The following is a 26,202-nucleotide window of genomic DNA, read 5'->3' as shown; positions in this document are numbered from 1 at the left end:
TCAACGGCTGAAAAGGGAGTGACCTAAACGTTTTTCTTATGCTGAAGTCGGCCTCTGCTGGGCTCAATGTGCTATTACATTATATCTCTGTGGTCAGAATCGGCCATCAAGTTAAAACACAAAAACAAAACAACAATAGCAGTAATAATATTGTATATCTTTATAATCACTCTTTGCCTTAAAACTACAAAAGGCTAGATTAAAAAAAAAAGGAAATTCCAGCCTGGTCGCTTACGCTGAAATTTGCAAGTGCAAACACTGTTATCAGATTAAAATGTCTTAAAATCCTAATTGTTTGCATCTGAAATGTTGAATGGGAATTGAAGTTGAAGCACTGAAAGGGTTGAAAGCCATTGAAATCTGTTAAAGCACAATTGCTGAAATTATTTAACAAGTCAAGTTTCAGCCCTGTAGGCAGTTGAATTTTATGTAAGCACTGAAGCAGTGGAACTGTCAGTTGAGGTGCGAAAAAAGGCTTGGCCTTTCATTTTGGCCAGAGTGAATATATTGACAACATTGACTCTGGCCATAATAATAATAATAATAATAATAATTTATTAATTAAATTACAATGTTTTCACTCTGTTGTTATTATTATACACATTACACACAGGCCTGAATTACACACACATGCTCAGTACCTATACATGCACTAATGGAGAGATGTCAGAGTGAGTGCCCATGGAAAGGCGCCCCGAGCAGTTGGGGGTTTGGTGCCTTGCTCAAGAGCACCTCGGCAGTGCCTTACTGACTGAGCTACTGCCACCCAAAATGAAAGGCCTGCATTCCTGCTCCCTCCCTCACCTCCTTACATATCAGACACCTGAGTGGTCTCATTTGTCTGTCAATGTGAAAGAACCGGTGGAACGGGTTGATATCGATGAAAGAGGAGCTGTGAGGGGGTTGTAAGTAGGTGAAGTCTGCAGCCCACCTGTCCAAAGACTTGACTTCAAAGCTGAAGATTTTCACAGCTATGACATCAAAGACAGTGATCTTGCAGATTTGTAATTTGATCGAGGCCGCAGCCAATGTGATATACAGTGTGTTTTTTTTGTTCTACAAAGTCGAATGAGAAATGACATTTTTCACCTGTAGTCTATCACTTGAGTTCATCGAGCAAAGCAGGTGTGCCGGAGGAGGGTGGGAGGGTGTTTGGCAGCTCCATAGACAGTGGGCTCAGTTTGAAAATCTCCAACTTCACAGAGACATCATGCGCTCTCTGCTTCCTTTCCTCTACCTGTTTTCGGTCTGGACAAAAGGAGCCAGGGTGGTGGACCCCACCTTGCCCTTCATGGAGTATCTGGACCAGAACAATTTGGTCTGCCTGAAGTGGGGTTTTGATAACCCGCAAGGAAACATTACATTCAAGCTGGTAGTCAACACAACAGGCTGGGTGGGCTTTGGCTTCAGTCCGAACGGAGGCATGAAGGGGTCAGACATTGTTATAGGGGGAGTTGGACCCAGTGGAATCTACTTCACAGTAAGCCATCACCAGAACTTTAACATGTGTAGCAGTTTGTTTATTTTTCATGTTCAATAGCAAACATAACACAATGTTAGGCCAATATATTTCTGCTGTGTGAAATAAGTTGTGTCTTTTTGTCCATTAGGATAGATATGCCACAGGGAACTCCAAGCCCTTGGTAGACGAGCAGCAGAGCTACACTCTCCTCTCTATGACTGAAAGCGACGGTCAAACCACCATGACCTTTCGGAGGTCAATTCAGTCGTGTGACGGCCAAGACTTCCATATCACTGTAAGACATTCAGATATATATATCTATTTGTGGTATTAGATAGATAGCTGACGAGCACCTGCAGCAATATTGCATGCTTAAAATAGCAACTTCAGTTACCATTAATATAGAAAATAGATGATTCATCCATTATTTGGTTTTAATAGTGTTTAATTTCTTCCGGTCAAGTTTCATTGCTAAATCACACTGAATAAGTGGTAAGATTGGATATGTCCTCATGTCAGATTGGTTGAAACTTTATACAGTGTGAAATTATTGATTATTTAACCATTTCTTGTAATAATTTTGGGTTACCCACTTTAAGAGGCTGCTGATGAATGGGAACAATACAGGCCAACATCCCTCATTAACTCATTAGACCTCACTTACCTTAAACTTTGGTTGTTGTTTTACAGCATGGAGCTGTAATCTGAACCACCATCTTTTCACTTTTTCTCTGTGGCTCATTTGTTTTTTAATGCTGTAGTCTTTTGTATTGCTGAACTAATTCTTCTATGTAGAGCTCAAGTTTCCTGATGGTATCCATGTAAAAGTGGATTATACAATTTCTTTTGTATTGAGTGTTCTTACCATGCATTGAATTGGGTGTTTTCAGATATAAAGACAATAGCAACAAAAGAAAGAGTCACACAATATATTTCTTTGCATCGAGCACATGAAATGCTATACAATTTTGGTAATGACACCTTGCTGTGTGTGTTGACATTTGTGGTAGTAAAATGCAAAGCCAGAATATTAAACTTTTGCTGTTTATCACTTGAATTTTAAAAATAAGTAGTTTTGTAAGGTATTTTGAGTGTTTTGAAAACACAGGAACACCCCACATCCCGTTTCTTCCCCCAATGAAAGCCCTCTCATGTTGCTGCTCATGTATTGTATTATATTTGTTGTCTAAAATTGCCATCTCTTTTACAGGATAAACCCATTAAACTAATCTATGCCTATGGAATAACAGATGAGATTGCTTACCATGGGGATCGTGAGGGCACCAAGGAAGTCAACCTGCTGAACTATAAGCCCAGGATGACCTCAACCAACCTCAACTATCTCAGTGCAACAGTGGACAATGTAGGAATAATTAAACAACCGTTATGACAATGATAGACAAGGCATATTTATGGGTATTATAGGAACATTTGTAAATTTGACTCAAAGTTTTCAATATAGTTTGGATGAATGGAAAACACTTAAAAAATACAAGCAAATTAAAATAATTCTAACACAAGTAGTCGTCCAAACTAAGACAAAGACAAACTGTGTTGTTTTTACCTTTATCATTATTTCTTTGCAGATCACTATCCCTCACAGTCGTACCTACTACCACTGCAAGGTCATGCAGTTTCCAAACTTAAAAACAAAACATCATATATATCAGGTAATCACCAATCATCAATCTTTTTTCATGTTACCACCATCTCTCTTCAGTCACCTGTTATCAAAATCAGCAATTGAATGTTGTTCTTCACACAGTATGTTGGATTTACACATCAAACTGTCAGCTTTTGAGTGGATTGGGTTTTCAAATGCAAAACACCTGGAACAAAAGTAGTTACAATAAAAATACTTTGAAAACTACTTTGATACTGTATAACTGTCATTAATGAATTCCTAACTCCCATAGCTAAAAAGTGAACATGAAAATGAACTACAAGCATTATGATTTTAATATTTATGTCTTCATTTATTCACCATTTTTTAAACCTTCTGTGCCCAATCTCTTCTAACTTTACCTCAGATTGAACCAGTGATTGAGAACGTTGACATGGTGCATCACATGCTGCTGCACCGCTGCCCCACCTTTGTGACGAAGCCCTACGACAAGCCGTGCTTCATGGGCGACATGGGGGATGCCTGCTTCGGGGTGGTGGCTGCATGGGGAGTGGGAGCAGGGGTGAGGGAGAATCAAGTGTCTATCTCTGAATGCTAAGATTAATTTTGTTGTCTGTATTCTTGTGTGTATATCCTTGTCAGTGTTGTGCTGGTGCAAGCTAATCCACAGTTTTTTATTCCTGAAACCTAAGGTATATGAGCTTCCAGAAAATGTGGGTATTCCTGTTGGAGGTGAAGACACATTCTATCGGCTTGAAATCCACTACAATAATCAAAACAGTAAAGCCGGTAAATACTGTGGATCCTTTTCACACTGTCTATCTGTCTGGTATCTGTTTCTTGAATGTTGATATTTTGTATTATGATAAGTACACATATAATATTGGTTACAGCTTAGACACGTATTGATTGAGGCCAAGATATCGTGAATTTCCCTAGTGTGGATCATATTCCAAAAACACTTACATTTCCCACGGTGTAACCAATAGCATCTATCTTCTAAATGTCCACTTTTTCTAAGCACCAAACACAATCAACTGCCATACAGTAACCCCTATGACTCAGACTTGAAATAGCTTGCCTGGGTGGCTGTGGCTCAGGTGGTAAGAGCGGTCGTCAACTGATCGGAAGGTTGGTGGTTTTACTATGTAAAAGCGCTTTGAGTAGACTAGAAAAGTACTATATAAATACAGTCCATTTACTTAAGGGCCACTGAAGACATTATGGACCTGTTTTTACAGGCTGTGTAGTTCTCACTATGATCAGTAAATTTACCTTTATGTGTAAAATTGGTGGAATTTTAAAATGCCACCAGTGCGTTTTAATAAAACGTGAAAAACGTGTGCTTTGGTTGCTGTCTGGACAATAATACACCGTATAGTCATACTATCACAGTGTTACAGATTGTATAAACAAAGTAGTGGAGCATGTCTTCTTTATTCTATACTCTCTCTTATTCACACCAAGATGCAACATTTTTAAACTTCTGTCTCTCTGTAAAGGTAGGACAGACAGCTCAGGAATGAAACTACACTATACAGCCCAACTCCGGCAGCATGATGCAGGCATCCTGACCACAGGTATGCTGCCACTTGTCCAGTTCCACTACAGCATCCCTCCAAATGCCACTCAATTCCACACCTACGGCGTGTGTAATACCACCCTCTTTTCACAGGTCTGTATTGGTTCAGTATGGATTTCAAAGGTTCAGAGCTTATTTTTGTGGGTTGTTTATGACTGTGTTCCTGATAGTGTTAACTTTCCACCTCTAGCTTTTGAATCCTGTGCCTGAACTGCAAGTGTTCGCTATGATACTGCACACTCACTTGGCTGGGAGGAAGGTCAGAGTTGGCCACTACAGGTAAGAAAGAGAGAATGGGGATTTGCTTTATCAATATCAAAACTGAAGAATAAAAAAGAGAGATTTATATAATTTGACTGGCTTTGCAAAAACACTAACAAATAGTTGGTAATTGTTTTGGAAAATAATCCAATTTCGATGCTGATTATCATAGTGCCATTGTTTTCTTGTAAACGTAGTGTTATTTCATATGTCTCTGTAGAAATGGAGAGCAGATAGACTTCTTGGGTTTGGATGAAAACTTCAACTTTGAGTTTCAGCAGGTCATCAGTTTGGGAAACATCAAGACCATTAAGCAGGTAAGTCTCCATTGCCTCCATGACCACATATTATGCCCATATGGGCTTTTAAAAACTATACTATTATATTAATAGTTCTCTATAATTTATTGTATTACTTGTCTACCATTACAGAGTGATGAGATTGCAGTGGAGTGCACCTACAGTACTACCGATCGCACCAATGTCACGATGGTGGGTAAATACTGTATGACTTCATGTAATTTCACATACAATGTACTTTAAATGAAATCAATATTGTCCAAGAAACATAAAAAGAAACACAAGTAACATGACGACTATTGATGAAACAAATGAGCAGTTCAATATTGTATGTATCTGACCTGAAAGATTGGTGAAATATGTATTGGTCAAACTGTGTAGAATTATAACCTAATGACGTGGGCATATTAACATCCTGTACAAATGAAATACAGTATAATTTTTAAGGCTGGACTCCTTAAGAGAAACAGGTCAATAGAATATACAACTCATAATACTATTAGAGTAAAAACCCATGTATAAAGAGAATCTCTTGTCTTTAATCACATTTTCCTCCTTCAGATGGGATTAGCAACTACTAATGAGATGTGCCTGGCCTTCCTATTCTACTACCCTGCAATCAAGATCAACACATGTGTTAGCCACCCAAATACAAGGTATCTATCAATGAAACACAAGCTACCAATAAGACCCGATGCAGTCCTTCACATATTTCTGCGAGACTGAATCAGCAGCAGCAGTGCTGATTAACAAACAGCTTACAGGTTACATACATACATACACATTTTTTCAAGCAGCTGTATCTTGATATGCTCTGATGAACTCTATACTTATTTCTGACAGCATGTCTAAGGACCAGTATGACATAGCTGCACAGGAGAGTTTACTAAAGACACTTCCACAAATTCAGTACATCTCGGATGACAATGTAAGTAACAGTCTGAATTGTTTGATAGTGTATTTTCTTTTCTGCCTACAATTTAATAAATACACATTTGTTGATAATTGAGGTCATTGCTTCCACCAGGTATCATAAAAAGAGGTATTTCTATATAATATAATATTTTCTTCTTCCACAGACCAACTCATCATTTAACTTTTATGGCACAGTCAGGGAGATGATGAAGACACCGACTGACACTTGTGAGAATAAAAACGCGGCAAGCAGACTCAGCACTTCCTGGATTATGAACCCAGCAGGAATCATGCTACTGCTACTCTGGATTGCAATGATATAACATGGTTTTATGAGCAACAGCTCCAAACCATTGCAATCTTGATTATAAAAAAGCCACAGTTGATAAAATATTATTCTAATCAACTGCCTATATTAAACTTTACAGGACAGGGTGTATAACATTTTCTATGATTTATTTTTCTCCATGCATAGCTCATCTTTTGTCTTTGGTATTGATTATTAATCACAGATTGGGTCATATTATTAGTAATTTTATTACTTTCAAATGTATACATATAGCCTATATATATGTGTATATATATACAAAATTACATTCATTGGGGTAGAAGGTTTTATCCATATCGCCCAACAATTTGTCATTTAGTCTATGAATACGCCATGGCTATATGGCACTAACAATATATGCACTTATCTCTGTTTGTGTACATGTTGTGTTCATTTCATGCACTTAGGCCTAACTGCTGGTATTTATATGTATACAGTAATAAAAATCTTTATTTCTCACTTAATAAAATACATACACCCCAAATAATATATAAAACTGGTTTTATGACAATCTTAAAAAAAAAAAAAAAAAAAAAAAAAAAGATTAGATGCAAGTGCAGTTACATGGGCTTTCCTCCAGGAGGAGCTCTAATTTATTTGCCTCCTGTCACTGTGCTGTCAGGGAATGAATGCGAATGGCTAGCCGACTGGTAGCTTTGGCAATGTTGTCACTATCAGAATGATATCGCAGCGGGACAGAGGAGAACTGGCTCGGTTTTATACTGTCACAGATCCCAAAAAGCACCTGAAAGGCTATACTGTGTACAAAGTCACCGCAAGAGTAAGTAAAGGGACTCTGACAGCAAGGCTAATGCTAGGTGTTGTTAGCTAGCTAGCTAGCTGTCTAGCTTGAGCTGTGCTAACCAAGCTAAAATGATGCAAACACAACTAACGTTACTTTAACCTTTTAAGGAATCGCTGACAATGGTAACGGCTTTTGTGAACACCGTAGATGTAGCTAATATGCACATTCAGACTTGCTTATGTTATAAAAATGTGGCGGTTTTACCCTCAGTGGCAGTGGATTGTCTAGTTGCTAACTTACATTAGCAATATTAGCCAGACTGATTGAATCCGACCTAAACGCTGTGTTAACCCAGTGTTAACCCAGTGTTAACCGCTAACGTTAGATAGCTAACTAGCTAGCTTATTTAGTGTTATAGAGTATGTAGCGTTACAATGGACGAACAATAAGGAGATCATGTTAAGTATCTTTAAGCAGAAAAAAGCATGTTTAGACTCGTAACATCAACAAGACAGCTGGTTCATATTGCCGTTATATTTTTATTTCCCTGAGAAATGCCTTTAAAGAAGTAATTCACGTTTTGGGTTATTCTGATTGACCTGGATGGTGAAATGTCAAAGCCTGGGTTAACTTCACCTACATGTTAATTGCTTAAACTCTCTGTAAGGTGTTGATATACTCTGAAACTATTTCAGGTTAGGAGAAAAACCCTAGACAAAATTCACTTATGCTTTTGAAAAATCAGGCTTTCATTTTTAAGAATGGGCTCAAGCCCCCATTGATAATATACTGCAACTCACAGATCAAGTGCTTGTATAGAGAAGTAAGTCCTCTGATGTTAAAATGAATAGATAAGTATCCTAATATTCATCCAAACTTCTGCCAGATCTCCAGTCACCAGATTGTGCAGTGGTTTTACTGATGCATGGGCACACTCCCAGTTCAATAAGTTAGAATAAGGACAGGCTGAGTTTCTTTGTCTCTGCCTGCCTGCTATTCTGCTTGTTATGGTTGTTGGGGATGTCTCGTTCCTACACTCAAGACTTCCGTCATTCGCTATATAATGTACTCATTGTCACACTCAGAGCTGTGTCCCTGCTCATACTTGTGCCAGCCTCACGAGAAAGTCTTAAACCAGCACTGGCATCTTATAGGAATCACTCAAATGAAGTATTTAAATCTTTGAGTTCTCATATCTCGTTTCCACATAGATAATCTCCAGGAAGAACCCAGAAGATGTCCAAGAGGTAAGCCATTATTTTTATATTGTGACTTTGTGAGTGTGCAAAGCATTTGCAGAGAGTTGACTTTCTTGAAAGACAGAAGCTTGATGAAATATTTTGGAGGGAATTTCCCCTGCAGGGTTGGAAGATAAGCACTGCTTCTGTATATAGTATAAGCTGTTTGTTATCTCAGACTAAGTTGGTTGAAATCTTCCAAGACCAATATAATATCACATCTCAAAATTTGCACTTTTACAGTATTTAGTAGTTATAAAAATGTACAAAAAATACAAGTTGAAAGTGACGGATAGATTTGTGTTAAGAGATTTTAAAAAGGCAAACAACTGCCTCTCTTAAGTGGAGAGAATTCTGCTGGAAGAATGTGTGATACGCCTTGTGATATACCAGCTCAGAGAAAAAATAATTTTTCAGGAGACTCTACTTGCTGGAGACAATGTGGTTTTGTGAATTAAATCATTACCATATTTTTTGGGACTGCAACAAACATAATATTATAGAGAGGGTACTTCATATCAAGATTCCGTTTATACATTGTATTTGTTTAAAATAATTTTGGGGACAAGTAAAGGCTCTGACTGCCTCCCCGAATTGGTCAAAAAAGTTCCTCGGAACACACCGAAGCGACGCCGATTTGAGAGTATGTTCTGCACGTGCACGAGACGTAATACGTCTCCATAACAGCAGGCGGCGCTAATCTGTATTGTCGCCCAGAAAAAAGAAAACCGGCAGCTGATTGGACGAACGCGTCACGTGGGTCTGGCGACCCTAATGGCAGCTCTTTCGCAATACGATCTGATATTTTACGAAAATAGTTCACCGAAACGTGTTTCTGAAAACATTTTAAGCGAGAAATAGGCAATGCCATTGCTGAATCTGTCTTCATTTCAGATCGACAAAGGTCAGTTTAAAAGACTTTCGTCAGATTTTGAGAGGCGTTCGTCAGGCTCATCCTGCTCGTCATTTCCAGGTTAGCACTACACCAATCAGATTGGTCATTGAGTCCGACTGCCCGCCTTCCGATTCAACATGTCAAATCGGCCCAAATGAAGGCATACGGCTCCACCGGCTGAAGACGGCACGGAACACACCGAACAGACTCGAGTCACTGACCTCGCCAGACTGTCCCAATGGCCGAAAATCGGTTGGTGTGTCAAGGGCCTTAAGAAAACTATAACAAGAAAATGGTTACCTGTCTATATCCACAACGTTCCACTTCCGGGATTGCTCCGGTGCCACAGGAAATTCCGCCGGATGCATGTCTTTTCGCCGATGTCCGTTTCCTTCCTTGTGTTGGAATTTTAAACTCCGGTCAATTTATGAGGACTATGGTTAACTGCTCCTCAGATCTCTGCAGGGTAAATTCAGACAGCTAGCTAGACTATCTGTCCAATCTGAGTTTTCTCTCACACGACTAAAACAACTTTTGAACGTACACGTTCCACCAAATCTATGTAATGGAGAAATTGACATTTTCTTCAAAGCTGCAAGTTAGCAGATTTCAGTCATACTGGGTTAAATGGATACAATACTTTAATGCCATTGAACCCGGATATTTTGTTGTATAATTTTAGGGTGTAAATAATGAACTAAATAATTTCCCTACCATTGTCATACAAAGAAAACCAATGAATGTAAGGTTTTCTGTGCTGTAAACAAGTTGTCTTTTTTCCAATCTGTTTTTTTTTCCTTTTGAATTGCTTGCTTGTTTGATTGTATTTTGTTTTGTTTGTTTCTATGTATTATTTTGCTTTATACTATTTCTTTTTCAGTTTGTGCTTTATATATTTGCAAAACAATAAGATAAGAGTAATGATGAAAAATGTCTGATGTAAAAACAGAATGATTTTTGAAATACTTAAATACAAAATCTATTAGTGACGAGATTTTCTAAGGCAAAGCTTCATTTTGTTGGCCAGAAATTCAGTTGTGAAAAATAATTCATATAAAAAAAGTCAAGAATTAGGTACACATCAGGATCATTTTCTTTACTTTTTTAACTCCCGGTCTTTGTTTTAGAATACTGACATTCAGGCTTTTTTTTGTCAACAGTCTAAATATTATGGACACACACACACACACACACACACACACACACACACACATACACACAGTCACATCTTCAGTGTGACCATTTTAAGAATTTCTGCCCAAGAAAACGGTTCTGTATTTTAAAAGGTTTTAGAGAACATTTAAGTGTTCCCGTATCTCATAATGTATCTACAAACATGCTGTAAAGACACACATGCATGCTGTCTTACATTTGTCACAAACTGAGGAATGCAGTCTAGCCTGAAATCAGCGCTAATGCAGCAGGCATGATGTTGATTACTGCATGTGTGTCTGGGACAGAGTGAAAACCTTTTGCCTGGAACCACATACTCCATTATTAAGCAGTGCTTCTGTTTGGGAGTGGTGTTTCCCTCACACCAGCAGGCTGTCCAGAACTCTCATCTCAACATTAGGCAACATTATGTTTTGCTTTTTGCCACAGAGTAAGGAACTACTTCATCCATGTTTGTGTGTGAATGTTGTGACTTGTGTTCTAAGATTTTTTTTTGCAAAAGATGGTGGTAAGATGAGAAATTTAACTTGTCATATGCGTTAGATTGTTTAATGTGTTGGCAGAGGAGCAATAGCTGCAAAACATGCACGTCGTCTTTAACAAGACATAATGAATATTTTAATTATTCAGAAATTTTAAAATAAAAAGGGATACTGAGATTACTTTTAACAGACAAGTACAAAATTAGGTTACTTCTTTAAGCAGTGTTTGATAAACACAGTTGATATAATCCATTTGGGGAAGCTGCACATGTCTTTAAACAGAAAATTATTCATTCCCCAACTACTCCTCCCTATCTTCATCCATCTGTCGTCTGTAGATAACAGTATGGAAGAGATACAGTGATTTCCGGAAGCTTCATCAGAACCTCTGGCAGCTGCACAAGAATGTATGTAGTCAGTCAGAGCTGTTTCCTCCATTTGCCAAGGCCAAAGTCTTTGGTAAGAAACTAATCCCCTTGATTTCCCTGTGGCAAACGTTTGTCCCGATAAAGAGACAAAGTGTGTGTGTGTGTGTGTGTGTGTGTGTGTGTGTGTGTGTGTGTGTGTGTGTGTGTGGCCGCCTTCTCTTGTTTGATTCTGGTACCTTTACGTTTTGTTGTTGATGTTAGTGACCTTCTCTAAAGTGTCTTAAGAAAAACAGGTGCAAAATGAACCTAGAGGTTAATAACACATGTGTACCGAGTCGACTGTTCTCTGGGGTATGTTGTCATGGTAATCGAATGTGTCTCATGCTTGAAACAAGCTAGCGCGAACCGCTGATTAGCTTAACGCTAGGCTTTCGGGGCACTGGTAGAGTAAAAATAAATCGCTATTTCATACCACTAACAAGGCTCAAAATAGCACCACACTTCCACGGTAGCATAATGAGGGTCCCTACATGTAAACCAAAGCATTGAGAACTTTGTAAGTGTACAGACAGTTTATTAAAAAGATTTTTAAAGAGTTTATAAAGACATTACCTTCGCGTATACAGCCAGGCGCCATCTTGGGAAAAACAGTCATGACCAGTCGAACCACGAACGCCGTGCAACCAGTAACCAGTAACATAGCTCAAGCAGGGCATTCGTGGTTCAACTGGTCATGACTGTTTACCCCTAGGTTCACTTTGCACTGGAATTGTCCTTTAAGTGACAGACTGCTGTAATACCAGACAATAATATTGTAGTGATGACTCTGCCCCCTTGAGGCAGCTCGGTGTTATTACTAAGCACTACTCTTCCTTGACATGATCATTTGCTTAAAGACAATATCTGTGTGTGTGTGTGTGTGTGTGTGTGTGTGTGTGTGTGTGTGTGTGTGTGCGTGTGCGTGTGCGCGCGCGCATATCCTTCTATCCATGTATGCATACAGGTCGTTTTGATGATTCAGTAGTTGAGGAAAGAAGACAGTGCTCCGAGGATCTGCTGCAGTTCTCTGCTAATATCCCTGCTCTTTATAGCAGTCAGCATATCCAAGATTTTTTCAAGGTAACCAAACACACACATACACACACACACACACATGCAAATACAAACATACTCCCAGACTATGGACTGCAATGTTTTTAATTCTTTTCAAGGGAGGTGAGGTCCACGACGGCTCGGAGCTCATTGGACCAGCTGAGCCCTTTTCTGACTTCCTGGCAGACAGTTTATCAGACTGCAGCTCTGACGGTAGGCTTACACACAATTACTATTCCTCAGAATGAATCTTCCTCTTAATTAACAATGCACACTAGCTCAGAGATGTGTGGACATGTTTTTCAGTTCAAAGAGACATCAGTGGTGCAGATGATTTGACTATCACATCAGAGTATGGAGGTAAGGTTTTTTTTATGCATCAAAATAACACCCACCTACATAGAGCTCATACATAGACACATTATCAGGGCTTTTCCTGGCTCAGAATGAGCCTTTGAGGGTTGACTACGCACGGCAGTAAACATTATCGGTCATACAGCATAGTCAAGGAATTTGTGTTACCTTATTTGACAGAAATCTATGCATTTTCCTGTTATTTCTGACAATTTGATAAACAAAAATATATATTATGCTTGAGTAAATGAAACCAATTAACAAAACCGGTACAGACTGACTCTGGATGATAAAACTGAGATTAGCTTTCATTTTCAAGTTTATGTTCTGCTTGTTCAACTGTTGTTTTACGGTTGGTAAATTCCTCATAAACACATTTGGAGAGGATTTGAATTGATATTTTTATTCCCAATTTTTTTTATCATTTTGGTGCTTGTGAATTTCTTTTGGGGCTGGCTCAAACCTCGTTGGGGTGCACCAAAAATTCCTCTATGCAGGAAAAACCCTGATCGTGACCCCAGCATTGTTCTCCTCCCTAGGCCCGTCCAGTGACAGTGACCTGACCTCCCTGGCTGTGGATACAGACTCTTTGACTGGGCTAGATGATGGCATGGCCTCAGGCCGCACCTCCCCAAACCAGCCACAGGGGGGATCCACCAACATTGGCAGCAGCTGCAGCCCTCGCTTGCCCTCCCTGCACGGTCGCCGCACTCCATCTCCTGCCCCAGTCCCTGCCTCCTCAGCCCCTAACCCAGAGGTCAGCTGGTCAGGCCGAACGCCACTCTTCTCTGGCAGTCTGAAGAAAGCCAGCGGTGGCAACCCGAAGGACGTGAAGTCAGACTACCTAGACAGAGCCAGTGAGCTCATCTGTTTGGCTGTACAGAAGGAGAAAGAGCAGGACTTCCAGGCAGCTTTCTCCTGCTATCGTAGCGGAGTGGACCTGCTGCTGCAAGGAGTCCAAGGTGTGTTTGAGAGAGAGCTGGGTATCTACATGTGCAGCAGTGACACGACTTATACTGTGTGTGTGTGTGTGTGTGTGTGTGTGTGTGTGTGTATGTGTATATATATATATATATATATATACTTTTTTTTTTCTTCTTTCTAGGCTGACACTTTTAAACCCTAGTATGTTTCAAGCTTTAAAAATAGTGGATCGTACATGTTCCATAATGTAACTCAGTAGCATCTTTACTTTTGACTACTACTTTCAAACTCTATGCCCCCAAATTGGCATGCTGGCTACCTGTTAACACATTTTAGTCTCTAGCCCAAATCCAGAGTCAGACATGATAAAGCTCCCACCAGAGTCACAGAGGACATTCTAAAACATTTTTTCACAGACTGACAGACAGACAGAGTTGTATTCACCATGACTATTATTAAAGACATAACAATTCTTCAAGGCCCACAGGTACTGTAGATCATGACCCAAACTTTGAAAACGAAGACTGGCGTGGGTGGGTGTGTGATCAGACTGAGTCTACTGTAAAAGATTCCCTCAGATATGTGTGACAAGAGATAAAGTTAAATCTGCTTTGTTTGTTTGTTCCGTTTTCCATATTGTTCTCCATTACCTGATGAAGTGAGTTAACAACAAGTTCATTTAATTATACTTCAAAAGTGTTTTACAGGCGTTATTGAAGAATGTGTCAGAGCCAGCAACATCAGAGGGAGGAAGAGCTGGTGTGGGCAAACAAAAAACAAAAGGGTGACAGAAGAAGTGTTAAACTGAAACTCAAGTGTATTTAGATATTCAAAACTGAACTCACCACTCAATGAGAAATTTGGACATATCCACAACTAAGTCATCATAGTGTGACACAGTGGAGAAACGCTTCATGGAAGTATGAATTCGGGAGGAGCAGTAAGGTTGTCCCTAGTGTTAGACGGGGTGGATACTCAGCTTTGATGTTCAGCAAAAATTACGAGATGACACTAAACCGAATGCCTATTTGTGCACAAAGTCATTCCTGATGTAATGGCCATCATTGCTCGTGCTGGCCGGCGGATGGCAGCGGGGGTAAAGAGAGTGGATGGAGGACCAGTTTTTTGTCAGATACACTGTGCGGACCGATACCAACTCGCAGCGCGGTTGTTGAGAATCACTGCCTTTGGACATCCTGTTGTTACTAATCCAAATGAACATGAATTGATATAGTTACCTAAGCTCGTTACTTAAAGCTTTAGTGCGTACATTTCTGATATTAATGAACGTCCGTTACATTCAAGCCATTGCCAAATGAGTTGCTACAAGGCTAATTAAGACTATCAGCTCCACAACTCTCTCTGTATTTCTCAGTATGGCTATCTTCAGAAGATTGTGTCGTCCGGCGACTTTCGCGCGCAGAAACTCGAGTGAAGATAATTACCTCTTATGAATAGTCCATCATGTTTTTTGAATCCTCAGTGTCCTCCTTGGCTACTAGCAACTGCATGGAGGAGGGGGGTGGGGCTGTGTGCGATCACAGAATGCTTGGATCATGTGGACGCGCCGACAGCGTTGTTGTCATTACTTAGAATTCCTCATGGGGTCGACAGAAACTACGCACTATAGCTTTAATACCAAGTGGTAACCATGGATGTCTATCTGCTCGGATGGTTGGCCTTGGGTTTATGAAGACTGTGATTGTGTCAGCATCCACCCTGCTGAAGTGTCCATAAGCCAGATACTGACCGTACCAGCAGCAGGGTTGCTGTTCTTTAGTTGGCCTTGACATTGCCAAATATACATCACTTTTACTTTGTGGTTTATTAGCTTGTCACAGTAATACTGTCCTGCTTTTTCAGTAAAAAAAAAAAAAAAAAAAGCTTTACAGAAAATGTTAACCCTGCACTTTAAAAACTGCTTCATAAAGAAAACTGATTGATCCCCCTCACCCCTTTTCAGGTGAGCCCAGTCCCACGCGGCGAGAGGCAGTGAAGAAGAAGACTGCAGAGTATCTAATGCGTGCAGAACAGATATCCAGTCAGCATCTGAGAAGCAACATGGGTCAAGGGTCAACACAGACAGTGGTGAGTGGGAGAGAGTCTCTGTTAGATTATGCAAATGTACTTTATATGTGTGCATCCACCAAGGTCCTCAAACCCCTTGAGGCAGTATATGAGTACAGTCGGGTTTATTACAGATGAAAACATCACAGAAAGTCTGTGTTGAAAAATATCTTTAACACATCATCATAATAATACATCATAATACATATTGACCAGCATAATCAATAATAAATCATACATTTTGGCCACAGAAGGCAGCAACAGCAGCTGTTTTCAAAAAGCTCTAAAAAGCCACTGTACGCTACCTGTATCTGATGATCAGTCTGGAGCCTGGAGTATTTTTGGCTAAGACACTGACTGTTGCTTTCCTTCTCATATTACTTGGGTCACATGTTGCAAGGGGTTAAGATACCTAATGAATGTGTCCATATTTTAATGATAAAATAGCACAACATTAAAGCACTATGAAATGTTTTTTTGTCCAAGGCTTTGGGGGCACAGTGCTGCCCATCCACCAGCAGAGGAGGCCAGCAGAGTCCATCCGAGGAGCTGAGAGCTTACAGGGTGTTGGGAGTGATAGATAAGGTCAGTTTACTATTGACAAGTCTTGCAACTTGCAGCCCCATTTTGTGAGTTTACTATGATTTTGTTTCTTTCATAATCACAATCAATAATTTGTCTTTTTTTCTACCAAGACAGTGAGTAAAAGACACAAAAACTTTGTTTGATCTGATGTCAGAATATTTCTCCTTGAATATTATAGTAAATATGGAAGAGGAGACTTCTTATGATGAAAACAAAATGATAATTGAGGTCCTTACTAAATAATTACACTTAGGTCCGGCAGACACTCTTTAATTTAATTTCCCCGGCCCAGATAAATATGGATGTGTCAAATTTCTCCTCCTTGTGTCCTTTCCTTCTTCGACCATCTCTTTTATCCAAAGCAATAAAGCGTAATAGATTTACTGAATGGTACAGCAAGGGCTGAGTGTGTGTATGTTCAGCGTCAGTTATGAGTACCACAAGGTCAGTTTAGGTTGCTGGTCCTCTCAACCAGCTGCCGGCGAAGCAACTTCACCACTCAGCCATGAAATGACTTGGCAAGCAGCGCAGAGAGCGGTACACAACATTGAATCAATGATGCTCGTCCTCCACACACACACAAAACCCCAAGGAAAATGTTGACACAATACTAACATGTGTTACTCTACAGAGGTGCATGCAAAATCCACAATATGTCAGAAACAAATAAGACAAAAAAAAAAGAAAAAAAAAAAAGATACGCCATAAGTGGAAGCTACGCTATCCAAAAACGACCTGGCTTTCCTCTCCTCTTTCTCCTCCTCCTTCCTCCTTTCACTTTTAACGGGGACAGAGGGGACAGATGGAGAGAGCTCCTCACCCTCCTGCCCCTTCTCTCCACCTCCCCCCTTCCCTGATGTTTGTGTCTTAATTATATTAGCGCCCTGGCTAGCACTGCCACTCTGTTTACTTACAGCTCCATTCATATCCATTTAGCCTGCACCTGTTTGGTCCCAGCCAGGGTCACATGGAGATAACGCACCCACAAAACATACACACTGCACTGCAGTACGCACTAACACAGACCGGGTCACACACATATGCTCAAGCTCTCCCCTGAGACGGTAATGGAGCAGAAGAGCAATGAAGATGTCGGGGATAAAGGAGGGAGAAAATAAAGGAAAGTGAAATTATAGATAGTAGGAGCTCCTTTTTTGTTGGAATTTGGGTACAGATGAAAAGAAAGGTAGGGATTTGAAGACGGCACTGCTAGCAAGCGTGTCTGCCATGAAGAATTGCATGCATCTGTAGTGAGATATTTCATGTGCTCCAAAATAATAATAAAAAATGTAGGCGCACAGGAAAAAAATGTGTGCATCCGATATATGAACATAAATGTGAATAACCACACTGGCTTGCAGATTGCTCATATGTTGATTTTTTTTTTTTTTTTTTGCGGGGGGTGTATTAGCAACTAATGATTTTTTTTCAATAATTATTAATCTGCCAGTTATTTTTTCTGTTGTTAAATCTATAAAATGAATAGTAAAAAAAAAAAAAGGTTTCCAAGACAAAGAAGTAACCTCTTCAGATTCTAAGTCTAAAAATACTTAAATTACAATTATTTAAAAAAAAAAAAAAAAAAAAAGAAAAATGATTGTTAAGTTACTTCATGATGAATTTATTAAAAGTTGTTTTCATGGATTTTTTTTTTCTGTCAATCAACTAATCGATTGATTGATTCAGGTATAATGTATTTCTAAAGATATGTGTTAATTCTATCACATTTACATTCTTCTTTGTTTTGGGGGTTCTTTAGTATTACATTTGTTTCCCTTTTTTTGCTCTTACACTACAGAACTGTATAGATCCCTTTTAGTCATTGTTGTGGCTGGTACATGGTTTGGTCGACACAGCAGGATTCATTGTGTTAATGCCAATTTTTCTAGTATAATTTAGGGACCTCCATTTATCTTGCAGGGACCTTCATGTGTGCCCTGGCCCAGTCATTGAAAAACACTGCACTAGAGGACACAACCACTACATCATCTTAGACTGTGTATGTCTGTTCATATGTGGCAATTAATGGCACTCTTCCATCACAGGTTCTTTTGGTCATGGACAAGAGAACACAAGAGACGTTCATCCTGAAAGTAAGTTTTTTTTTTTTTGTCTGTGTGTGTGTGTGCACCCCGCATCCTCGTCGTCCTGACTGTAAGTGTTAAGTGTGCCAGAAGCCCCTGTGTGTGACCGGTGTAATTGATTCTAATGGGCCTGTCCCTGTCAGCTCCTCTGCTCTCAGGTGTGAGACGTGTGCCAGATGCCAACGCACAGCGCAAGCACAGATGAATACACACATGTGCGCGCACAAACACGCATACCTACACACACGCAGCCAATGTGAACTTTACGTGTAGCGCTGATAGATTTGTGTGGCTCTTTTAAAAAGTCACGCGCTGTATGTGGCTTGATGAATCCAGTGACTTTGGGTTGCCAAGGGGCAAAGCTGGCTCCTCGTTAATAGGAGGTTTCTCCTTTGCCACACTCCGTTTCTCATCTTCTTCTCTCTTTTTTTACACCTTATTCTTCACACAAACTAAACTCACCTTCCTTTACCTCATCCCATTCATGCCCTCCAAATTGGGGTACATTTTTCTTTTCTCCTCTTGTTTTTAAATTCAGATTTCCTTGCTTACTTCACCTTTAACTACCCACCTCCTCTTCCTCTCACTTCTTATTGCAGGGTCTGAGGAAGAGCAGTGACTGTGGGCGGACTAAGAGGACAATCATGCCTCACTCTGTGCCGCACATGGTGCAGCTGAGAAAGTTCATCGTCTCTGAAGACACAGTTTTCCTTTTGCTGCAGTATGCTGAAGGTAAGACACACACATCTCATGCCTTCTAGTTTTATCTTCCCTCTTTTGTCTTTTTTACCTCCAACTGTCTTTTCCCCTCCTTCTGATTCCTCCTCCTGTCTTCTCCCACCCCTCTCTCTGCCCTTGTTCTAGACAGATGTTTGATAGAGATGGGTGTGTGTCACAGGTCATTATTCTGAATACCAGGTGGCGCCATGCTTCATTAGCTATGCCAACACCTGGGCCTCCTTACATCCCACTCACTCTCCGATGTGTGTGTAGCTCGTGTGTGTGGGTGAGTGCGTACAATGAAATGCAGCCATATTTTTTAATGCCCTATAACCTATTCAATCTGGTGCACTCTATAACCACCCTGCACTAATATTAGTGGACAGTATTAAATATCATATGAACATGATCTAATAAAGCTAATCAAATGCCAGCAAAGGCATAGTTTCACCACAGTAACATCTGTTTCACAAAATCCAGGCTTGCTCCTTTTGCTTCTTAAGTATGCTGTTAGCAGCTGATGGGTTGAATGACGATAGACAGGCAGACGGAGGGAGGCAGTGACCTGAGTGACATTGGACAAAATAACATGTGGATGGTTTTACTTTCTAAGCCATCGAGTTGTCCCGCTATCATTATCATCACTGTGAACTCCCTATTCATTCTTATCACACACAACAGATGCTGGCTTCCAATTGCTCACACTGTGTGTGTGTGTGTGTGTGTGTGTGTGTGTGTGTGTGTGTGTGTGTGTGTGTGTGTGTGTGTGTGAGAAAGACAGAAATGTCAAAATGCTAACATTACACTGGGAACCTAAAACACAGACATCCCCATTTAGCCAAATTGGGTTCAATCATAACTGTTCTTGTTTGCCTTGGTTACTCATTCTTAAGTGGAAACTAATGACCCTTTTTACCAAATAGTCTCAGAAACTAAGGCGCCCCAGAAGCCAAAGTCAGGAACTAAAAGGCTTTTTTGCATATTTCTTTTTGCGTGAACTGTGAATATTAGGTAAATTCGATAGATGGCAGAGAGCGATATATATATTTAAAAAATGTAATGCAATGTAATCATGTACAGAAAAGTGAGACGCACACCTCTGAAATAGTGACAACGTTTCTGGTTATTTTTCCCAAATGGGCAAAACAAGCAATAGGCAGGGACCCAGAGGGGCTCTGCAGGTCATTTTTGCCACGGGCCTCATAGCGGATTACTTTAGCCTTGTTTCTGCTGTAGAAGGTAAGTCCATTGAATCAACTTACTCAAGAGTGGTTTATAAGTCTACCGCATAATCAATAAATCATCCCTATCCATATGTTGATACTACTGGCACTCAGTAAGTGCTTACTGTATGAATGAATGTTGTACACAAATTATTGAGGCCTTGGGGCTAGTGTTTGACCAGTCAGTAACTTTATGTGCTGCTACCTAGGGACTTTTTGGAAGATCTCTGGCCTGGGAACTAAATTTAGACCAAGGTTCCTCTGGTTGAAGCACAGGTGGCTAAAAATATTCCTGAAAAAGTTAATGTGGTGAAAAAGCTGTAATTATCCAGACATTGCTTTCTCTCTTAACTCCTCATTCATCCTCTTTATACGTCTGCTTACCACTTTGATAAATACAACCCCAATACATTGTCTTTAATGCCCTGTTTTTCATCATCTCTAGGTGGTAAGCTGTGGTCTCACATTGGAAAGTACCTGCGTAATTCCAGCCCAGAAGAGAGCTTTGACATCCCGTTCATCCAGAAGAGCCACACAGCGGCTGTACACTCTCCACAACATGCTTTACCACAGCTGGATGTAGGTTCAGCCAGTTCTGGTTCTGGGCCAGTTGCTTGTTCCGATTCTGTCTCAGGGCTTCAGAACAAAGGGGAGAAACTCATCGTGTCTCCTAAGAAAAGTGTTCTCCCTCCCAGGCTTATCGAACAAATTGGTGCCCAGTCAGACTCTGGAGCCACGTCTGAGGAAGAGTGCACCAACAGTTATTTGACACTTTGCAATGAGTATGAACAAGACAAAGTAGAACCAGATGCACTAGAAGAAAAGAAGGAGGAGGAGGAGGAGGAGAAGAGTGAACATGAAATGCTGTCCCTGGAAGTGCCCGTTGCGACGACCACCACTTCCTCGCGTAGCCGCTCACTGCTTAGCAATGACAGCCTATCACCTATCAGCTCTCAAGAACTTGGCTTTTTTACCGAGTCGTCCGACAAAAGTGGCCACACCCTTGACAATGAGCAATACCGCGGCGAGGGACAGGACCACAGTGAAGTGTTCAGTCCTTTGCCCTCACCTGCTGTGCCTCTGTCTTTGGATCAGTCCAAGCACACGCCAATGGAGTTTTTCCGTATTGACAGCAAAGACAGTGCAAGTGAGGTGACCTGTCTTGACTCCGGAGAGCAGCGCCCCTCTCATAAACCTGTTCCCCTCTTTTCTACATCAGACCTGGGCTCAGATGTCACTGAGGATCTTCCAGAGCTGGCTCAGGAGGTCAAGTACCACAGCTCGGAGCTTTGGGAGTTGGACTGTAGTGATAAAGGCTCCAATGAGTCAGTGCCAGTCATCTCTTTTAAAGAGGCAGTAGTGGAGGATGAGGGACACCCGCCAGACCTTTTGGTCAACCTGCCTATGACGGGTGGGACTGTAGACTCTTTACAGGAGGAATTAGACACTTTGAGTGGGTGTGTGGGCCTCGAGGCCACAGCCTCTCCTCAGAAGTTCATTCAGCCTGATGTTTTACAGCTTCCCGTTCACCCTGAGGAAGAGGAGGAGGAGCAGCTGCTGGAGCAGGACCTTTCATCTTTATGTACAGCCTCTGCAACATATGACACTAGTGTTACATCTTCCTCTCCCTTCAACTCACTGTGGGATGACTGCAGCGTGGCGTTTGGGCAAGAAGCCTCTGACAAAATGGTGGTTCATTCTGCATGCCAAAATAATGAACTTCCCCTTGACCTTCCAGTTACTGATCCTCTAAATGAGAAACCAGAGGCCAGTACAAGAGTAAATACAGACTTAGTTCCAGACCCCAGTAGCAACAACACAGGCTCTATCCCTGCCACAAATGGGGCTAAGGCATGCGCAGTGGTTGAGAGTTTATTAGGTCTTGATGGTGAATCAAGAGTTATTAGTACTACAGGTGGCAGCGAATTTGATAAAGAAGTATCGCTGCTGTTTGCAGAGCTGGACGAGCTGTCGTTGGCTGCATCCCAAGCTCGTATCCCGGAGGAGTTTGTACGATGCTGTGCGGTAGAGATTGTTAAAGCCCTGGATTGTCTGCACCAAGAGGGCATCATCTGTCGGGACCTTAACCCCAACAACATCCTGCTCAACCACCAAGGTTAGACATGCTTTATTACCACAGCTTATTATGATGTTTTGTTCAGCAAGATCCCATTATCTTGTCATTTATCTCATAGCTCTCTTAAGATTGTTACACACAGGGGTGCCAGCATATGTCTTAAAATGTAGGGAAAATGAGCTAAGCTACTACTTTTAGACTATGTTCTAGCAATATTAGCTTCAATACTTTTAAAACTGCCTATGAGCAATAATATCAGGACAGCATTACAATGAAGTTTAGTTACAGAAAGTTTAGAAAAAGATGTAGATTATTTTAGTGCAAGATGCATCTGCAAGTAAGATCAAACTTGAATGGACTGAGAGAATGCAAACATCTACTTGCTGTTAAACCCCAACACATGATTCCTGTCACTTCATGATGGGAATAACAAGCCATCTAGATTACTTTTAAAGCAAAGATGGACAACAATGCACCAAATCAATATTAAAGAAAATTAAAATGTCAACTTCCAAGAAACATGAATTAGACAATCCACGCACTGAACAGAGGCTGCAGCAGGACTAATACTTTACTACTATTAGGTGGCCTAGTAAGAGTTTCATCACAGATATTTCAGACGTAAGTAGTTCAATAAAGACCTAGTCTAAATCTACAACGTTCCACTTCCGGGATTGCACCGGTGCCACAGGAAATTCCACTGGATGCATGTCTTTTCGCCGATGTCCGTTACCTTCCGCTTTCTTTGTGTTGGAATTTTAAACTCCGGTTGATTTTATGAGGACTATGATTAACTGCTCCTTAGATCTCTGCGTGGTAAATTGAAATAGCTAGCTAGACTTTCTGTCCAATCTGAGTTTTCTCTCGCACGACTAAAACAACGTTTGTTTTCTTAAGCAAAAAAACAAACAAAAAACTTGTATGAAGTTGAGATCTCTGCTCATTCCTCTCTTAGAGCAGATCATATTTGACTAAGGGACTGTCTCTGTCAGTCAGCCATGATGTAATCTATTTACTAAAATGAAGGCTCTTCCAGAAGTGAAAGTGTTGTTTTACCAGGAGGTTACAGATTCCCTATCAACTTCTTCCTTTGTCGTCCTACAATCATGTCTCTCCACCTCGTTATCAACAAGCGTCTAATTAGCTGAGTGGCTGTTTTCGTCTCCCTGGTGGTAATTATTGTTCTAAAGGGCCCATCAACGGCGTAGTGTGGTGCATCAGTCTGGCTAGCCCAGGCTAATGGCCACGGCTACCTAATGACACCATTAGTTCTAATGATAGCGTTAACGGGTAGCCGCTAAACAGGAGTAATCGCTGGGGCTGTGTGCTTGAAAAGCTCGCATAGAGATGTAGAGAGGCAGAAAGGAACGGAGGAAGGAAGTGCTGTATGTGAGTAAACAGTTTGAAAAGTAGCGAGTCGGAGTGATACTTGACTGTGTGAGGTTAAGCATTAGATGAATGTTTCTACTGAGACTTTGAGCTGAATACTTTCCCCCCCTCTTCCTGTCTCCTTAGGTCATGTTCAGCTTACCTACTTTTGTAGCTGGAATGATGTGGAGGAGTCCTGTGACAAAGAGGCCATTGCCAATATGTACTGTGCACCAGGTGAGACATACATATACAGTACATGCTAAAAAAAAAACTATCTCTCTGATTTCTCTTATGTACTCATTTTATCCTGGGAGCCTTTGCGTGTCGGGAGGTTTTATGTAGGGTTAATTCTATGCAGGCATGCAGGGCCATAAGTAGGCCACTTTCCCATGGTCACAAAACCTTCATTTAAAGCCAGACATGAATAAACAATAGAGAGTAGAAACAGATGAACACTTATTCTTCTCGACTTTGAAATCAACAGAAATCCACATGCAAATGTGCTCTTTCCATTCAGTTCTTTTGCTTTATTTGCCATTAAGGGCACCGCACCGTACATCATCATGGCAGTCTTATTTTACATTTTAATTAATACTTATATTGGTCCATAGCTGGGGGATACATTAGAAATATCTCTGTGTGTTTTTTACTCTTGCGGTCACAGTTTTGAGAGGCTGGCTCTTCTAGTTGTTCCCTTATTGTCCTCTAGAGTGTGTTGTTGTGCAACAGTGAGCCAGCAGTGCGGTAACCCCATGTGTTGCCTTCAGCAGGCTTGTGGTAGCTCTGGCATGCTGTTTACAAGCTGCCTAAAACAAACTGCTGCTAGACTACAGCACCATGTCCCTACTTAGCACTTGTGTGTGTGTGTGTGTGTGTGTGTGTGTGTGTGTGTGTGTGTGTGTGTGTGTGTGTGGTGGAGGTGTATGAGTGTGCACATGCATCAGACATCTATGGGCGGATACTTTTTCTAATATGTTACTGCTATAATTGTATTGCTTCACACTTAGGCTGCTGGATAGATTTCTGTGTGATGTGTTTGATTACGTCTTTCTTAAATATGCAGGATGAATAACTGTTTGCTGAAAACACCGGACGCACTCCGAGACATACACAATGAACCTCGCACCCATTCACTCTCCCACTTACTTATATTAAGCTATTCTCTCATATTCATCCTCTCTCTCAAGCCAGGAAGGTCACTTCAGATTTAAATCCTCCTTGTGACGAGAACATACAGTATGCCACTGTTGTAATAAATCTGAAAGCAACAAATGCTCTATCTAATATCTAAAGTGTGCATTTGTTTTCCCTTAGCAACAGCTCGTTTAAAAGCCTACTAATGGAAATAGAAGCACGTAGAGGCATATGTTCAGTGGCCAGCACTAGATGACCTAAAGACACACAGGCGTGAAGCTCAGCACTCTGAGCTTTATGCATAATGTAGCATAAAATCGTTTTTTTTATATAAGCAGCATGAGATTTTTATACCTGTCTAAGAGTGTGGTAGGTTTGAAAGGACACCTGTCATTTGAACAAACAAAAATGAATTTGGTATTCAAATTAAAAAAATATTAAAAGGTAGATTTTGACTAAATGTACACTTGACTTACAGTTAGTTATAACGGCACTGTTAAGCCCCTTCTGGATCAGTAAAAGAAAAAAAAATGTTTAGCTGCAACCAATGATTATGTTTACCATCAAATTATTTATTGATTATTTTTTTTAAATTGCTGTACACAAACATCACATTTTCTCTGACCAGCAGTCAACAACTGGAAGGTATTCATTTTTAAATTACTTAATTAAACAAGTATTCAGACTTCAGAGGCTGTAAGCAGCTTTTGGTTTCTTTACTTGACAAATTATGTAAATGATTAAATACATCCATAAGTTAATAGACTACTCTTTTCAGCACTGTAGAATGTAAATGCAGTTTTAGTTTGAAGACAAATCAAAGTCTAACCAGCTAATACAAATAACAAAAAATATTTTAAGAAAAGAGATTCACGCCAAGACATGTTATATATTGGAGATAAAAGCCAGCACTGAAAATGCACTGGAATTAAATTGACCTCAGCCCAGGTGTGAAATGTCTTAGTTAAGCGACTGTTAATCCCATGTGGATCAATGGATGTAATACATATTAGCAGCCAGCAGGGGGTGTGTTGTGCTTTTGTTGAGCGATAATATCACTTCCACATCCATTGTCCTGCTCAAACACTGATAACATTTTCTCTTTCTCTTCTGTGTCTCTTCTGTCTACCTTTCTTTGTTGTTGTCAATTTCAGTATACACACACTACTAAATAATGGCTATCAACTGTTTTACATGCT

The 26,202-nt window shown here is 40.5% G+C and overlaps 2 protein-coding genes across 3 annotated transcripts in view; both read left to right on the top strand.

Moving 5' to 3' along the window:
* The first annotated feature begins 784 nt into the window (after positions 1–784).
* Positions 785–6,902, top strand: moxd1l (monooxygenase, DBH-like 1, like). The gene is made up of 13 exons (XM_031321752.2): positions 785–1,480; positions 1,611–1,757; positions 2,673–2,825; positions 3,049–3,132; positions 3,493–3,648; positions 3,779–3,875; positions 4,589–4,761; positions 4,859–4,947; positions 5,150–5,246; positions 5,361–5,420; positions 5,790–5,884; positions 6,072–6,156; positions 6,308–6,902. The coding sequence occupies exons 1-13, from the start codon at positions 1,076–1,078 to the stop codon at positions 6,464–6,466; spliced, it is 1,800 nt and encodes a 599-aa protein (XP_031177612.2). The 5' UTR covers positions 785–1,075; the 3' UTR covers positions 6,467–6,902.
* Positions 6,903–7,059: 157 nt separating this feature from the next.
* rps6kc1 (ribosomal protein S6 kinase polypeptide 1) overlaps positions 7,060–26,202 on the top strand; it is a 26,351-nt gene continuing 7,208 nt past the window's right edge. The window contains exons 1-14 of one of the 2 annotated variants that reach the window (XM_031321881.2): positions 7,060–7,252; positions 8,428–8,463; positions 11,343–11,463; positions 12,376–12,491; positions 12,584–12,677; positions 12,771–12,824; positions 13,358–13,780; positions 15,706–15,830; positions 16,296–16,394; positions 18,440–18,487; positions 19,078–19,210; positions 20,867–22,537; positions 24,014–24,103; positions 26,158–26,202. The exon at positions 26,158–26,202 is cut by the window's right edge and continues 475 nt beyond it. In XM_031321881.2, coding sequence (XP_031177741.1) covers positions 7,151–7,252; positions 8,428–8,463; positions 11,343–11,463; positions 12,376–12,491; positions 12,584–12,677; positions 12,771–12,824; positions 13,358–13,780; positions 15,706–15,830; positions 16,296–16,394; positions 18,440–18,487; positions 19,078–19,210; positions 20,867–22,537; positions 24,014–24,103; positions 26,158–26,174 — 3,129 coding nt within the window. In that variant the 5' untranslated portion in view covers positions 7,060–7,150 and the 3' untranslated portion in view covers positions 26,175–26,202. The remainder of the gene's footprint in view (positions 7,253–8,427; positions 8,464–11,342; positions 11,464–12,375; positions 12,492–12,583; positions 12,678–12,770; positions 12,825–13,357; positions 13,781–15,705; positions 15,831–16,295; positions 16,395–18,439; positions 18,488–19,077; positions 19,211–20,866; positions 22,538–24,013; positions 24,104–26,157) is intronic. The other variant, XM_031321880.2, reaches the window with a different exon arrangement.

This window comes from Sander lucioperca, chromosome 19, assembly GCF_008315115.2.
Source record: "Sander lucioperca isolate FBNREF2018 chromosome 19, SLUC_FBN_1.2, whole genome shotgun sequence".
Taxonomy (NCBI): domain Eukaryota; kingdom Metazoa; phylum Chordata; class Actinopteri; order Perciformes; family Percidae; genus Sander; species Sander lucioperca.
This window is presented reverse-complemented; position numbering and strand designations above follow the sequence as displayed.